The sequence below is a fragment of the Pristiophorus japonicus genome, chromosome 1, assembly GCF_044704955.1.
Source record: "Pristiophorus japonicus isolate sPriJap1 chromosome 1, sPriJap1.hap1, whole genome shotgun sequence".
NCBI classification, from domain to species: Eukaryota; Metazoa; Chordata; class Chondrichthyes; family Pristiophoridae; genus Pristiophorus; species Pristiophorus japonicus.
Genome location: NC_091977.1, coordinates 14,456,866 through 14,474,204, shown reverse-complemented (window position 1 = coordinate 14,474,204; position 17,339 = coordinate 14,456,866). Strand labels below are relative to the sequence as shown.

Genomic DNA, 17,339 nt, shown 5'->3' with positions numbered 1-17,339 from the left:
CAGTGGGGGAGGAAGCGGGTGTCTGGTCTGGTCCGGAGGCAGGGGGGAGGGAGGGGGGTGGGGAGGAAGCGGGTGTCTGGTCTGGTCCGGAGGCAGTGGGGGGGGGAAGCGGGTGTCTGGTCTGGTCCGGAGGCAGTGGGGTGGGGGGGGAGGGGAAGCGGGTGTCTGGTCTGGTCCGGAGGCAGTGGGGAGGGAGGGGGGTGGGGAGGAAGCGGGTGTCTGGTCTGGTCCGGAGGCAGTGGGGAGGGAGGGGGGGGAAGCGGGTGTCGGGTCTGGTCCGGAGGCAGTGGGGAGGGAGGGGGGGGGAAGCGGGTGTCGGGTCTGGTCCGGAGGCAGTGGGGGGGGGAAGCGGGTGTCTGGTCTGGTCCGGAGGCAGAGGGGAGGAGGGGGGGAAGCGGGTGTTGTGTCTGGTCTGGAGGCAGTGGGAGGGGAGGGGAGGGGTGGGGGGGGGGGCGGGGGAAGTGGGTGTCTGGTCTGGTCCGGTCCGGAGGCAGTGGGGGGGGAAGCGGGTGTCTGGTCTGGGGGGGGGAGGGGGAAGCGGGTGTCGGGTCTGGTCCGGAGGCGGATGGGGGGGGGGGGGGAGAAGCGGGTGTCGGGTCTGGTCCGGAGGCAGGGGGGTGGGGCGGGGAGCGGGTGTTGGGTCTGGTCCAGAGGCAGTGGGGAGGGAGCGGGGGGAAAGCGGGTGTCGGGTCTGGTCCGGAGGCAGTGGGGAGGGGGGAGGGGGGGGTGGGGGGAGAAGCGGGTGTCGGGTCTGGTCCGGAGGCAGGGGGGGGCGGGGAGCGGGTGTTGGGTCTGGTCCGGAGGCGGGGGGGGCGGGGAGCGGGTGTTGGGTCTGGTCCAGGGGCGGGGGGAGAAGCGGGTGTCGGGTCTGGTCCGGAGGCAGTGGGGAGGGGGGGAGGGAGGGAGGGGGGGCGGGGGGAGAAGCGGGTGTCGGGTCTGGTCCGGAGGCAGGGGGGGCGGGGAGCGGGTGTTGGGTCTGGTCCAGGGGCGGGGGGGGAAGCGGGTGTCGGGTCTGGTCCGGAGGCAAGGGGGGGATGAGCGGGTGTCGGGTCGGGGGGGGAAGCAGGAGCTGGCCGTGGGAGGAGCCTTATTCACGCAGCCCCAGTGAGGCCATTCGGCTAGGGGCTGCCTGCTTCGGGCCCCTCCCACACAGTTCGGCGCCTGGAGCTACTGCATTTGCGTGCCCACTGTAGCCCGCATGTGAAGAGGTCCCGGCACTGTTTTCGGCTCGGGGACCTGGCTTCGCCCCCCCACAGCTCGTGCTGCGCTGCGCCGAGGGCCAGAGGACCTGCAGAGAGGTGGAGAATACGGAGGATTTTTTTAGGCGCACTTTGTGGCGCGAAAAACGGGCGTCCAGGTCGGGACTGCGCCGTTCTAGGCGCGTGTGGAAACTTGGGCCCAAAGGAACTGTCTGAGGCGTCTTTTGGCTTTTAACAGTTTTGCACTCATTATTTTTGCTATGAAAGAGCACAGGCATTTTGGTCATGTGTAGGGACTTTTAAGGAAAAATACTGCAGATGTTGGAACTCAAAAATCTAAACAGAGAATGCTGAAAATACCTGACTTAGCAGGTCAGGTAACATCTGTGGAGAGAGAAACAGTTAACGTTTCAGGTTGATGACCTTTTGTCAGAACTGGAATTAATTGTTACAGGTTTTAAGCAAGTGCAGAGACAGGGAGAGGGAGGGGAGCAAAGAGCAAACGGGTCGTTCTTTGATAGAATGGACATATGAACATTATGTGGCATAAGAAATAAGTGCAGGAGTAGGCCATATGGACCCTCAGTAAGATTATGGCTGATCGCTATCTCAACTCCACTTTCTCACCCTCGCCCCATATCCCTTGCTTTCCCTAATGTCCAAAAATCTATTAATCTCAGTCTTGAATATACTCAATGACCAAGAATCGACAGCACTCTGGGGTAGTCAATTCCAAAGCTTTGCAACCCTGAGTGAAGAAATTCCTCCAACTCAGTCCCAGGTTAAGGGGTCGACCATTTAGGACTATGACCCATAGTTCTATACTCCATCCAGGGTAACAGACTCCCAGCATCTACACTGCCAAGCCCTTTAAGTTTTGTTTCAATGAGATCACCTCATTTTTCTAAACTCCAGTGAATAAGCACATTCTGCTCAGTATCTCCTCATAGGACATAAGAACATAAGAAATAGAAGCAGGAGGAGCAGGCTCTCGAGCCTGCTCCGCCATTTAATAAGATCATGACTGATCTATCTTGACCTCAACTCCACTTCTCTGCCCACTCCCCATAACCCTTGACTCCCTAATCATTCAAAAATCTGTCTTATCTCCAGCTTGTATATATTCAATGACCCAGCCTCCACAGCTCTGAGATAGAGAATTCCAAAGATTCATGACCCTCAGAAGAAATTCCTCCTCAATTCTGTTTCAAATGGGCGGCCTCTTATTCTGAAACTATGTCCCCTAGTTCTAGATTCCCCCACGAGGGGAAACATCCTCTCTGCATCTACCCTGTCAAGCCACCTCATAATCGTATACATTTCAATAAGATCACCTCTCATTCTTCTAAACTCCAATGAGTATAGGCCCAACCTGCTCACCCTTTCTTCATAAGACAACCGCTTCATCTCAGGAATCAACCTCGTGAACTGTCTCTGAACTGCCTCCAATATAAGTATATTCCTCAAATATGGAGACCAAAACTGTATGCAGTACTCCAGGTGTGGTCTCACCAACGCCCTGTACAGTTGTAGCAGGGCTTCCATACTTTAACGGGTTATGGGGAGTGGGCGGAGAAGTGGAGCTGAGTCCATGATCTTATTGAATGGATGAGCAGGTTCGAGGGTCCATATGGCCTACTCCTGTTCCTGTTTCCTATGTTCCTATGTTCCTTGCAATAAAGGCCAACATTCCATTGTATGGAGTATGAGAAGAAGCTTGCAGGGAACATTAAGACGGATTGCAAAAGTTTCTATAGATATGTAAAGAGAAAAAGGTTAGTAAAGACAAATGTAGGTCCCCTGCAGTCAGAATCAGGGGAAGTCATAACGGGGAACAAAGAAATGGCGGACCAATTGAACAAGTACTTTGGTTCGGTATTCACGAAGGAGGACACGAACAACCTTCCAGTTATAAAAGGGGTCGGGGGGTCTAGTAAGGAGGAGGAACTGAGGGAAATCCTTATTAGCCGGGAAATTGTGTTGGGGAAATTGATGGGATTGAAGGCCGATAAATCCCCAGGGTCTGATGGACTGCATCCCAGAGTACTTAAGGAGGTGGCCTTGGAAATAGTGGATGCGTTGACAGTCATTTTCCAACATTCCATTGACTCTGGATCAGTTCCTATGGAGTGGAGGGTAGCCAATGTAACCCCACTTTTTAAAAAAGGAGGGAGAGAGAAAACAGGGAATTATAGACCGGTCAGCCTGACATCGGTAGTGGGTAAAATGATGGAATCAATTATTAAGGATGTCATAGCAGCGCATTTGGAAAGAGGTGACATGATAGGTCCAAGTCAGCATGGATTTGTGAAAGGGAAATCATGCTTGACAAATCTTCTGGAATTTTTTGAGGATGTTTCCAGTAGAGTGGATAAGGGAGAACCAGTTGATGTGGTATATTTGGACTTTCAGAAGGCGTTCGACAAGGTCCCACACAAGAGATTGATGTGCAAAGTTAGAGCACATGGGATTGGGGGTAGTGTACTGACATGGATTGAGAACTGGTTGTCAGACAGGAAGCAAAGAGTAGGAGTAAATGGGTACTTTTCAGAATGGCAGGCAGTGACTAGTGGGGTACCGCAAGGTTCTGTGCTGGGGCCCCAGCTGTTTACACTGTACATTAATGATTTAGATGAGGGGATTAAATGTAGTATCTCCAAATTTGCGGATGACTAAGTTGGGTGGCAGTGTGAGCTGCGAGGAGGATGCTGTGAGGCTGCAGAGCGACTTGGATAGGTTAGGTGAGTGGGCAAATGCATGGCAGATGAAGTATAATGTGGATAAATGTGAGGTTATCCACTTTGGTGGTAAAAACAGAGAGACAGACTATTATCTGAATGGTGACAGATTAGGAAAAGGGGAGGTGCAAAGAGACCTGGGTGTCATGGTACATCAGTCATTGAAGGTTGGCATGCAGGTGCAGCAGGCGGTTAAGAAAGCAAATGGCATGTTGGCCTTCATAGCAAGGGGATTTGAGTACAGGGGCAGGGAGGTGTTGCTACAGTTGTACAGGGCATTGGTGAGGCCACACCTGGAGTATTGTGTACAGTTTTGGTCTCCTAACCTGAGGAAGGACATTCTTGCTATTGAGGGAGTGCAGCGAAGGTTCACCAGACTGATTCCCGGGATGGCGTGACTGACCTATCAAGAAAGACTGGATCAACTGGGCTTGTATTCACTGGAGTTCAGAAGAATGAGAGGGGACCTCATAGAAACATATAAAATTCTGACGGGGTTAGACAGGTTAGATGCAGGAAGAATGTTCCCAATGTTGGGGAAGTCCAGAACCAGAGGTCACAGTCTAAGGATAAGGGGTAAGCCATTTAGGACCGAGATGCGGAGGAACTTCTTCACCCAGAGAGTGGTGAACCTGTGGAATTCTCTACCACAGAAAGTTGTTGAGGCCAATTCACTAAATATATTCAAAAAGGAGTTAGATGAGGTCCTTACTGCTAGGGGGATCAAGGGGTATGGCGAGAAAGCAGGAATGGGGTACTGAAGTTGAATGTTCAGCCATGAACTCATTGAATGGCGGTGCAGGCTAGAAGGGCCGAATGGCCTACTCCTGCACCTATTTTCTATGTTTCTATGTTTCTATTTGCCTTCCTAATTACTTGCTACGTGCAGGCTAACTTTGTGTTTCATGTACAAGGACACCCAGAACCGTCTGTACCTCAGCATTTTGTAATCTATCCCCATTTAAATAATAATTAGCTTTTTTATTTTTCCTATCAAAGTAGATAACCTCATTATACTCCATCTGCAAAATCTTTGCCCACTCACTTAGCCTATCTATATCCCTTTGCAGATTCTTTGCGTCCTCCTCACAACATGCTTTCCCACCTCTCTTTGTATCATCTGCAAACTTGGCTACCCTCGGTGTCTTCATCCAAGTCATTAATATAGATTGTAAATAGTTGAGGCCCCAGCACTGATCCTCTGTGGCACTCCACTAGTTACGGGACAATTATCTCATCCCAGAAATAAATCTTGTGAACATTTGCTGTTGTATTTGGTAGCACTCGCATCCCTTTGTCAGAAGGTTATGATTTCAGGTCCCGCTCCAGAGACTTGAGTGTAAACATAGAAACATAGAAAATAGATGCAGGAGTAGGCCATTCGGCCCTTCTAGCCTGCACCGCCATTCAATGAGTTCATGGCTGAACATGCAACTTCAGTACCCCATTCCTGCTTTCTCACCATACCCCTTGATTCCCCTAGTAGTAAGAACTTCATCTAACTCCTTTTTGAATATATTTAGTGAATTGGCCTCAACAACTTTCTGTGGTAGAGAATTCCACAGGTTCACCACTCTCTGGGTGAAGAAATTCCTCCTCATCTCGGTCCTAAATGGCTTCCCCCTTATCCTTAGACTGTGTCCCCTGGTTCTGGACTTCCCCAACATTGGGAACATTCTTCCTGCATCTAACCTGTCTAACCCCGTCAGAATTTTAAACGTTTCTATGAGGTCCCCTCTCATTCATCTGAACTCCAGTGAATACAAGCCCAGTTGATCCAGTCTTTCTTGATAGGTCAGTCCCGCCATCCCGGGAATCAGTCTGGTGAACCTTCGCTGCACTCCCTCAATAGCAAGAATGTCCTTCCTCAGGTTAGGAGACCAAAACTGTACACAATACTCCAGGTGTGGCCTCACCAAGGCCCTGTACAATTGTAGCAACACCTCCCTGCCCTTGTACTCAAATCCCCTCGCTATGAAGGCCAACATGCCATTTGCTTTCTTAACCGCCTGCTGTACCTGCATGCCAACCTTCAATGACTGATGTACCATGACACCCAGGTCTCTTTGCACCTCCCCTTTTCCTAATCTGTCACCATTCAGATAATAGTCTGTCTCTCTGTTTTTACCACCAAAGTGGATAACCTCACATTTATCCACATTATACTTCATCTGCCATGCATTTGCCCACTCACCTAACCTATCCAAGTCGCTCTGCAGCCTCATAGAATCCTCCTTGCAGCTCACACTGCCACCCAACTTAGTGTCATCCGCAAATTTGGAGATACTACATTTAATCCCCTCGTCTAAATCATTAATGTACAGTGTAAACAGCTGGGGCCCCAGCACAGAACCTTGCGGTACCCCACTAGTCACTGCCTGCCATTCTGAAAAGTCCCCATTTACTCCTACTCTTTGCTTCCTGTCTGACAACCAGTTCTCAATCCATGTCAGCACACTACCCCCAATCCCATGTGCTTTAACTTTGCACATTAATCTCTTGTGTGGGACCTTGTCGAAAGCCTTCTGAAAGTCCAAATATATCACATCAACTGGTTCTCCCTTGTCCACTCTACTGGAAACATCCTCAAAAAATTCCAGAAGATTTGTCAAGCATGATTTCCCTTTCACAAATCCATGCTGACTTGGACCTATCATATTACCTCTTTCCAAATGCACTGCTATGACATCCTTAATAATTGATTCCATCATTTTACCCACTACCGATGTCAGGCTGACCGGTCTGTAATTCCCTGTTTTCTCTCTCCCTCCTTTTTTAAAAAGTGGGGTTACATTGGCTACCCTCCACTCCATAGGAACTGATCCAGAGTCAATGGAATGTTGGAAAATGTTGGTAAAGATCTGGGCTGACACGCCCAGTGCCGTAGTGAGCATTTTTTGGATGAGACGTTAAACGAAGGCCCTGTCTGCCACTCAGGACGACGTAAAAGATCCCATGACACTATTTCGAAGAAGAGCAGGGGAATTATGTCTGGTCAATATTTATCCCTCAATCAACATAGCACAAAAAAAGATTATTTGGTCATTATCACATTGCTGTTTGTGGGAGCTTGTTGTGCATGAATTGGCTGCCGTGTTTCCTATATTGCAACAGTGACTACATTTCGAAAGGTACTTCATTGGCTTTGGAGCGCTTTGAGATGTCCTGGGGTCATGAAAGGTGCTGTATAAATCCAAGTTTTCTTTTTAATAACATGCTGCATGTTTAAGGTATGCCTCGAAGGTACTGTTCACCTTTGCAGACTTGAGTTGGGTTGATAAAGATACTGATTGGCTAATACAAGCATGGTAGGGAGAGAAAAAACTTGTTTTGAAAAGGCCTCGTCATGTTTCTCAAATGGCTTAAAGTGCCATATGTCATGAATGACTGAAGTGCATTGACTGCAATGTAGACAAATGTGAGGTCATTATCATGATCTGATCATGGACTCAGCTCCACTTCCCCGCCCACTCCCCATAACCCGTGGTCGAGTAAAATCACACAACCATCATGGAGATGAATGATCAGTTGATCTGTCAGTTTTTTGTTGGTGATATTTGAGGGGGTGAAGAAATGGTCAGAACACGACAAGGACTTCCTGCTCCACTTCAGATCGTGCCATAAGATCTTGAACATTCACCGGGATTGGTTTACAAATATCTCCAAAGATTGAAATTAAGCTTAGAACTAAGGGAAGGAGAAATAAAAATGTTCAGCTGAAGCCTTTGTGTGTACATTGGGGTGAAATGCTCTTGACTGTTTTAATTGTTCACTTTATATTGTATTTCAAAAATCTAACTGGAATTATCCATAGGGCCTTAAAGCTTGGATACCTCACACAAGATTTGATTGATGACTACGAGCCAGCGTTAATGTTTACAATTCCTAGACTAGCCATTGTCTGGTATGTATCGCAAAAGTAACAGTATAATTGTTGTGAATAAACGTGTGCTTTCTTTACAACATTGCAACTATTGCTGGTTCTAGTCCATTTGGCAAGTTCTAATTGTTGTCATTTCACAAAATGCTGTACTATAATCTTAAGACCAGATTTCTCCTGGATCTCACCTACCAACAACAATTTGAATTTATGTAGCACCATCAGTATTGTGCTTGATGATTTCAGCTGAGTCATCCAGCCAGTCAGGCATTGCTCTCGCAGATGATTAAAAAATCAGAAGCAGAGTGCCCCCCAGTGCACTACTTGGCATCTAGGTGCAAGGCAACAAGAGGCAGAGAGTTGATTACAGTTGCTTGCAGGCCTCCTGATTTGAAGAGTGGTACATGTTGAGGGGACCGTGGGGAAGAAAGGCAACAAATATTAGGACAAAATTTAGTGAACAATATTGTGTTTTATTTTTAAACGCGTTTTCTCTTCACTCCCTACTGTTTAATTCTCAATTTTAATTTTATTAGACTGTGTAAGGGTTATATATAATGCCATCATATTGTATATTAATATATGTGCACGATATTGTAGTCAAGTTATCTGGGGATAAGAGCAAACCCACACTTAACGTGGTTGTCTGAAATTCCTCTCCTGCAGCAGAGACATTTATTTTGCAATAAATCAGTTAACAACGCCGCTAAAATAGAAGACAATAGAATTTTAGACAAAAGCAAAATACTGCGGATGCTGGAATCTGCAATAAAAACAGAAAATGCTTGAAATCTCAGCGGGTCAGGCAGCATCTGTGGAGAGAGAAACTAGAGTTAACTGGAAAAGTTCGAGATGGAACAGATTTTTAAGGAAGTGCAGGGGCACTGAAAGGGGGATGGGGAGGAAAGAACAAAAGGGAAGGTCTGTGATGGGGTGGAAGGCGGGAGAGATTGGAGAGACAAAAGGGATGATGGGCAAAAATGGGACCTTCCCTTTTTGTTCTTTCCTCCCCATCCCCCTTTCAGTGTCCCTGCACTTCCTTAAGAATCTGTTGCATCTCGAACTTTTCCAGCTCTGACGAGGGGTCACAGACCCGAAACTGTTCATTCCACAGGTGCTGCCTGACTCGCTGAGATTAGCAGAATTTTAGACAAGCAAGCTGGTAAAGGAATAAAATCTCAAAGATTCCTGAAATTTACCATGTGTTTTGGAGAAATTGACTGGTTTAGAACTGCACAATATTTGATCAGAGCAATCCGACAGTGACTTTGGGCACCACCAAACCAGTAAACCTGAAAACAACATAAAAGGAGAGCAAGAACCAAAGGCCCTTCTTTCGACACGATAGAGCCTTTGAGCTGTGGTAAGCTCCTAATGCCTGAAAAAATTGAACTCAGAATTGTTTGCTATCTTCATCCATATTTGGTTTTGTTGCCAATTAAGTCAGCTGGTTTCTCTTCCATTTGAGCAGCCAGACCTCTCCTTCATTACTGGTCACGAACGTATGCAGATGACAGATGGGGAAAAGACCAGTTGGTCCATCGCGTCCATCCATACTGTCACGGTGCAACTTATGCATATCAGGACTCTACCTGCAGCCCCCACCCCCCCAACCCTCCTCATCTACCCCAGCACAAGCTAGCCTCGCAATCTATTGGGCAACAAAAAAATACATGCACAGAGAATCTGATTCACTATCTATATAAATATACTCAGCTTGAGACATGGGAGCATCCATCTATTTCAACTTTTAGGGTGATTTTTTTTCCTAGATATTGCATTAAGACTGTAGGAAAGTAATTAGATCTCTGCTTGGGTCATCGCTCCAGACGGGCTATGAGAGACAGCTCTTGGAATCTATTCACTCCCAATTTACCAAGTGCCTGTCTACATTGATTAATGCTATTTTTATATAATGCATGTAATGAGCTGTGCTAATTAGTGCAAAAAAAGTTCCCTGGAAGAGTTCTAGTTTTGAGATTTTTTTTTAAATAATGGAAACTCCTATAAAATTTACCCTGGCATTGAAACCATTCTGACTAATAAATCCAATATAATAATTTTTTTGTAAAATGTAATTTTGTGCTTATCGAGGTGAAGGATGTTGGTGCCAGGAATGGAACATTTTTGCCCATTTTGGGCAGCTGGCAGTCCAGCATTCTCAGGTTGGGTATGACGAGACCGATACAGAATAGCAAAATACTGCAGATGCTTTGAAATACAGGTAATAACAGAAAATGCTGAAAACACTCAGCCAGTCAGGCAGGATCTGTGGAGAGAGAAATGTAGCGTTAATGCTTCAGATCGCTGATGCGGAATGGTGTTCCTTTGCCCGTTTCTGAATGATTGTGTTGTTCAGTGCTAGCCGCTCTTGCAGTCTGATATTTTTACATTTATCACACCAGCCCTGAATGAGATTGCTGAGTGAAGTTCAGTTGTGTGCTGTGAGGCATTGCCCATTTGAAACTCGGGAAGATTGTCCCAATTCATTTTACAGGGCCCTCACTGCAAAGTCTTGGACTGAATTCAGACTCCAGTCCCAGAGGTCATTCAGTCCATCGCCGAGTTCATAGAATCATACAATACAGAAGGAGGCCACTCAGTCCATTGTGCTTGTGCAGGCTCTTTGAACGAGCTCTCCAATTTGTTCCACTTCCCTGCTCTTTCCCCTGCAAATTTTTCCTTTTCAAGTATTTATCCACTTCCCTTTTAAAAGTTACTATTGAATCTGCTTCCACCACCCATTCCAGATCATCATAATTTGCTGTGTTTTTTAAAAGAAAAAAGATGATAATTCTCATCTCCCATCTGGTTCTTTTGCCAATTGCCTTAAATCTGTGTCCTCTTGTTACTAAACTGCCTACCAATGGAAACAGTTTCACCTTATTTACTCTATCAAAATCCCTAGCCTGCTGTGTTTTAGTTAAGGTTTGTGCTCACAGATTACAGAATTAGGGTCAATACTGTACATTCCTTTGTTTCCATTGCTTGGAGCCCTGTTTCCTTTTAGATTAAGGGTTCTCACTTTACATTGCCGTATTAGATAATGTCATGAATCAGCATGCATGTGACAGGCAACACATTCTGTTTGTGTTGTGCAGTGCGAGGCACTCTTGCAATAGCCAAAAAGACGATTTCATTAGGCACAGAATCGCAACGCCGATTAACATGCAATTCTTTCAGTGAAACCTCCAGCTGTCTTAACACATACCCAGCTGTCAGTGTTTGAACTCTTGTGCCACAGGAAATCTTTAAAGCCCCTTGTTTGTATCTGACTTATTGCTAATCAAGTCCGTTAGCTGCTTCTGTTTCCATTTGAACACCAGAATAGCTAATATTTTCAGAAAGCAGGCACTGATAGAAAGATAGAATCACATGGGTCTGGATTTCACCTATCCCCAAGTAAATTTATTTTTTGATAAAGGCTCAAAACTTTCTGTGGTTAGAAACCACTATTACTGCCATTTGACATAGGATTCAACTATTCTATATTGTACATCTCCACAAACAGCCATGTTTAAATTTACTTGCTCTGTCCCTTGGGGCTCAGGCCATTTGAGGAGTGTGGAGGAGAATTGTCATAGCATGTGCAAATGCTCGGTAGGGTTAGTAAGTTTATCCAGTGAGTTACTGAGCTGTGAAGACCAGGAACGTCACAGTTTTGATCTCTGCTCTATGTTGAGTTGACTCATTTCAGCCAGATTACACCCCAGGGCACTTGCAGTAAGGCCTGAGCTACATTCTGATGAATATTTATTGACCCCTGCTGGAAGGATGATTTTTGTGGATATCATTCGAGCACCAGGTCAGGCTCAGTTGGACTAATAACCTGCCAACATGCTGAGGGCTTGCATACAAATATTGGCCACCTCGGTGATATTCTGCGGGGCACCCCCTTCGCATGGAATGGTGTCCTTTTACAGGGTTCAATTCTTTTGAGACGATCGGAGGGGAGAAACAGCGACTGGGGAAGGAAAAATATGAAACCAAATGAGTGCATCTGCTGATATTCATGTAGAAGCAAAACAACTCTCGAAGCCTTGGATAATTCCCCCTGACCCATACAATGATGTTGGATTAGAACTCTGTAACTGAAGTGGCAGAGATCTATATTCCATCCCTGGAGAGCAAGATATGGGGGGTTGCTGGTGTGCGGGGGTGGGGGAATGGTGTGAGGGTGGAGAATCCAGCCCAGGATGCCTGATATACAAAACAATTGCCAACAAACCTGCTCTAATCCCCTTGAGCAGCAATGCTGCCCATGCACATGGTGCTTTGCCAGCTTACTCTGTAAAATATCCCTGCCTGAAACGTTACATGCAGATGATGTTAACTGTCCAAACCCAAGCTGTAAATGTATTTTTGCAACATTTTCTTTTTTTAACTATCAGACAGGAAGTGCTGCTGAAGAGTATAATTAAGAGAATGGAGAGGAAAGTGAAATATGATCGAAGTATTTTATATTGAAATACAGCATTTTACATCGCTATGCCTGATAAGCCAGAGCCTAGATACACAACAATGTCACTGCCCAAACCACCTGTCCGATGAATAATTAATAGGGAAAAAAACTTGTCATGCATCAATATTCCTGTTCAAATATATTACATAACCAGGTTGCTCAACATTTAATCTTCTGTTTTGATGTGCAGGTTATTTAAATTTGTTGGATCTCTCATGAATTGAATGTATCTGTTTTAAGTGCAATGTAACATTTTCAAACATTTTTAAAATTCTAATGGTGCTTGTGTGTATCTTCTCCCCGAAATGTTTTTGTTAAGTGGTTTATTGGTTTTCCCTGAGGGACCTTTGAACTTGGAACGCAAGCCAGAAGATATGTCTGACCTGTTTAGACCATTTCGCACATTACTGCGAAAAATAAGGTAGGATTAACAAACGTCTTACTTGCCTCGTGTTCCAGTTCTTAACAGTAAACCATTGTTGCACTGAATGTAATCTGCATCATCTACGCAAAAAAGGTGTGAAGACTAATTTTCTAATTTACATTTTTGTCCCATTACATATATCAGTCCATGAGCAAAAGAGTATTTCATCAGTCCCTTCACATCTCAAACCAGTGACCACTGTTAATCAGAATGCAATAGAATAATTCTTCCCTTTCTTAACCTTCATCCTGCTACACCAGGCTGCTGATTTTGTTATTGTTTCCCCCCTTGGTTCCAAAGGTACTTGTGTAATGGGCAGCTCTCCAAGTTGGTCTTTGTTGGTGGCTGAACATATTTAAAGTGAGGCTTCCTCATTTTCTTCAATGTGCAAGATTGTAGTGGTGGTTGACCAGTATGGTTGGACATCTCACGTTGGGAGCGATGGATTGTAGACGTCATAGCATCAAAGTAGATCTTGAGTGTACTTTTCCACTAATTGGTTTTTCCACCAATGTTCTCCCTTCTGTTGCTGCCTCCTCTTGTAGCTGTCAGCTCATTGCTGCCACGCAGTTCTGCAGGTGTCAGATGCTATGTATTACCCTGGCTAATTGTGCATTACTTCATGCGAGTGTGAACAGTCTATTTGACTGCAGAAACTATTGCAGCCGATCTTGGCCTTGCCTGAAACCTGCACGATCTAGTTGGGGTCACTTGATGGCAGTGGGTGGGAACCCAAGAGTACTGAGTTTATAACGCATGTACTCCTTCCATTTGCTATGAGTGGGATCAACTAATTGAGTTGATATGATCTGGAATGCACTGCCTAAAAGGGTGATGGAATCAAATTGAATAACAATTTTGAAAAGGGAATTGGATAAATACTTGAAGGGGAAACATTTGCTGGGCTGTGGAAAAGAACAAGGAAGTGGGTCGAATTGGATAGCTCTTGCAAAGAGCTGGCACAGGCACGATGGGCTGAATGGTCTCCTGTGCTGTATCATTCTATGATTCTAATCCAGCACCTTCTGGGATCTAACCTACGACCTTCCCGCTCTTTATGGATTGCCTACCTGTTGTCTTAAACTGTCCAGATGGCAGAGCTGATTAATATAAAAACCATCAATTTAGATGCTCTACCAAAAGGGCACACTGCATTCTTCAAAGGAAATTATTTCCACATGAGCATTTCAGAGAGCTGTAGTGTATAAACATGTTTGGTCGACACCAGTCAAACTCCATTCCTGTACATTGGATAGCTTTGAACTGCCCTTCCATGAGCAATTTAAACTTGTATTTTCATTATACGATTTGCTCTCTAGACCCGTTTTCATGCTGTCAGTCAAAATGCGCTTTTCATGTCAACTTGTTCAAATGCTTTGTTCCCGTACTGAGTTCCATCTCCATTAACCTTCCATTTACCAATTTAATGTAGATTTTGACAGATGACCCTGTCAGTTTTGCAACTTTTCTCAAGCAGTCGGCTATTTTAAATGAGTGCTGTCAAATCTGGCACATGTTTTTTTTGCTGGTCTTGATTCTTGTTAGTTTTGCATGTCTTGGCACCCGAGGGCTGATTTATAGTAAGGCACGCTCACTCCCTGGGTAACCTCACTGCCGAGGAGCACACAACAGGAAATCTCAGGCATGATTAGTGGGCAGAAAATTGTGGGGAGACCACCTACATTTTTCTGATGTGCTTTGCCAGCAGAGTGCATTTGTAAATTTGGCACTCTGTTGCGCCACTCAATGCATCTCAAGGTAAATTTGACTCCACTTAGGCTTTTCTTGGTCCATTCGTAGAGACTAAATTGCTATTTTTCATATGCTCAACTATTTTAGCCATATTAGCTACTGTGTCCCCTTTTTTCTGTTTTTTGTTCGATGGTGCATGCTATTAAAAAATTTGCTAGTGGGTTATGTTTTTACTAAGTAATTTCCTTGGTATCGGTGCCAAAATATGAAAAACCATCTACTTTGGTTTCCCCTCACACCTTCATTTAGCACTAGAAGATGAACATTCATGGTGAAATTTGTCCTATTGATGCCTGCTGCCATATGAATCAAAATATCGCCGCCTTAAAAACTAGAATCTTACTAATGGTTAAGTTTCTCCTTTTCAAACCTAACATTGAATTTGATCATATTATGATCACTGTTAGTTAAATGTTCCCTTTCTGTTAGATTATTAACCAAGTCTGGCACATTACTCATTACTAAATCTAGTATGGCCTGCCGCCTTCGTTCTAGATCATATTGCTCCAGAAATCTATCTTGAATGCACTTGAGATTCACCACCTTTCTGACTTGAGCTACTCTGCTCTTCCCACTATATAGAAATTGAAGTCTTCCCATTGAAACAACTTTGCTTTTGCTACAAGCCCCCCTCATGTCTGAATTAATACATTCCACCACTTCATTGCTGCTATCAGGTGGCCTGTAGACAACTCCCATTACCATTTTAAGTCCTCTCTTATTCCACAATTCTAACCATATAGTCTCTGCTAATTGCTTTCCTTTACCTAATATCCTCTCTCACTAATGTTGTAATAGTGTAATAAATCAATAAGGCTACCCCTCCTCCTCTTCCAGTTTCCCTATTCCTTCTAAAGACCTTTTATAACCGGGAATATTTAACTGCTAATCATCAGCTTGCAGCCATGTCGTACCCTCTAAGCTGTAATTGATTCTCGAATTCACTCAGTTTATTCCTTGTACTCTGTGCGTTAGTAGAACATCTCTTATTTGGCAAATGACCCTAATCTGTCCTCTGCCTTGAGGCTACCCTTCTCGCACCGTTTAACTTAATATGTTTCTCTCTTGTCACTGCTGCTGTAACTACTTCAGTTATTTTAGTATTCCCTTCACCCGGAGTATCTATATCACTGTTTGTGATCTGACCTCTGGTCTTATCCCTTTTCTTTTATCTTTAAACTATAATTTTTACTATTTGTTTCCTGACTGAGCCCTGCCCCCACCCCACCTCCATTTATTAGTTTAGTTATTTTTACTATTTATTCGTTTAAAGTCATTTTTACCACCCTGCAAGTCTGTCTTTCTTGCTTTGTAGTCAGCAGCTTCACCTTCCCATCACTGTCTCTGCCATCAAAACCTCCTTTTCAACCGCACTTTGCCCTTTTCTGATTCCCCACTCGGTGACCTTTTGTTCTCCACTACCCTATGATTTCTTCATGGTAATGAACCGTATAGAAATATAAGCAGTTGTATTCTCAAATGAGTACAATCCCTTCCAGCTTGATGGCATGGTTATTGAGAGGAGCTGACTGATCCCTAGGGTCATTTAAACTGTGCTGCTTTGGAAACTTACAGCTCAAATTAAATATACTTGCAAGTGGTAGATGTTTGCTTCTCAATCAAGAGATTGGTATCATGGGTGAGTTAATTTATATACCCCTCACTGTATAATGGCTTAATGCCATTACTTTATTACCCACTGGGTGGTATACTTGAGCAACATGGGAAAGAATAGCTTCCCTCCATGTCACAGCTTCCTCGCTCCTTACCCCAGTGCTTTAGTTTTGTACTTGCTGGACACTTCTGATCCATTGTATTTTTTGATGTATTTCTTTTCATAGAATCAAAGAATTATAGAATCGCACAGCACAGAAGGAGACCATTCGGCTCATCAAGTCTGCGCCAGTTCTTTCGAGGAGCAATCCAGTTAGTCCCACTCCCCCTGCTCTTTCCCATAACCCTGCAGTTGTTCCTCCTTCAATGTTTCATTTTATTCCCTTTTGAAGGCTCCGATTGATTCTGTATCCACCACCTTATCAGGAAGTGCGTTCCAAATCCTAACCACTCTGCACATGTCGCCTCTGGTGCTTTAGGCAATCACCCTAAATCTGTGTCCTCTTGTTATTGACCCTTCTGCCATTGGAAGCTGATACTTCTGTGAGAAAACTAGTTCTGGATTTCAAGCTCACTCTGCTATTTATCAGACGTTGCGATAGTAATTGTACTATGTCAGAAAAATTATTGTCACAGGCTACATGGGGGTAATGTACTGACGTGGATAGAGAACTGGTTGGCAGACACGAAGCAAAGAGTAGGAATAAACTGGTCCTTTTCAGAATGGCAGGCAGTGACTAATGGGGTACTGCAAGGTTCAGTGCTGGGACCCCAGCTATTTACAATATACATTAATGATTTAGATGAAGGAATTGAGTGTAATATCTCCAAGTTTGCAGATGACACTAAGCTAGGTGGTGGTGTGAGCTGAGAGGAGGACGCTAAGAGGCTGCAGGGTGACTTGGACAGGTTAGGTGAGTGGGCAAATACATGGCAGCTGCAGTATAATGTAGATAAATATGAGGTTATCCACTTTGGTGGTAAAAACAGGAAGGCAGATTATTATCTGAATAGTAATAAGGGGAGATGAAACGAGACCTGGGTGTCATGGTACATCAGCCATTGAAAGTTGGCATACAGGTACAGCAGGCGGTGAAGAAGGCAAATGGCATGTTGACCTTCCTAGCGAGAGCATTTGAGTATAGGAGCAGGGAGGTCTTACTACAATTGTACAGGGTCTTGGTGAGGCCACAGCTTGAATATTGTGTACAGTTTTGGTCTCCAAATCTGAGGAAGCACATTTTTGCTATTGAGGGAGTGCAGCGAAGGT

At 44.8% G+C, this 17,339-nt stretch overlaps 1 protein-coding gene across 4 annotated transcripts in view; it reads left to right on the top strand.

Moving 5' to 3' along the window:
* Positions 1 to 17,339, top strand: part of zfyve28 (zinc finger, FYVE domain containing 28) — a 230,796-nt gene that overhangs the window by 152,339 nt on the left and 61,118 nt on the right. For 2 of the 4 annotated variants that reach the window (XM_070877670.1, XM_070877664.1), the window contains exons 6-7: positions 7,752 to 7,841; positions 12,599 to 12,700. In XM_070877670.1, the coding sequence (XP_070733771.1) occupies positions 7,752 to 7,841; positions 12,599 to 12,700 (192 nt within the window). Of the gene's footprint in view, positions 1 to 7,751; positions 7,842 to 12,598; positions 12,701 to 16,296; positions 16,387 to 17,339 lie in introns of those variants that run through there. The other 2 variants (XM_070877684.1, XM_070877677.1) reach the window with 2 other exon arrangements.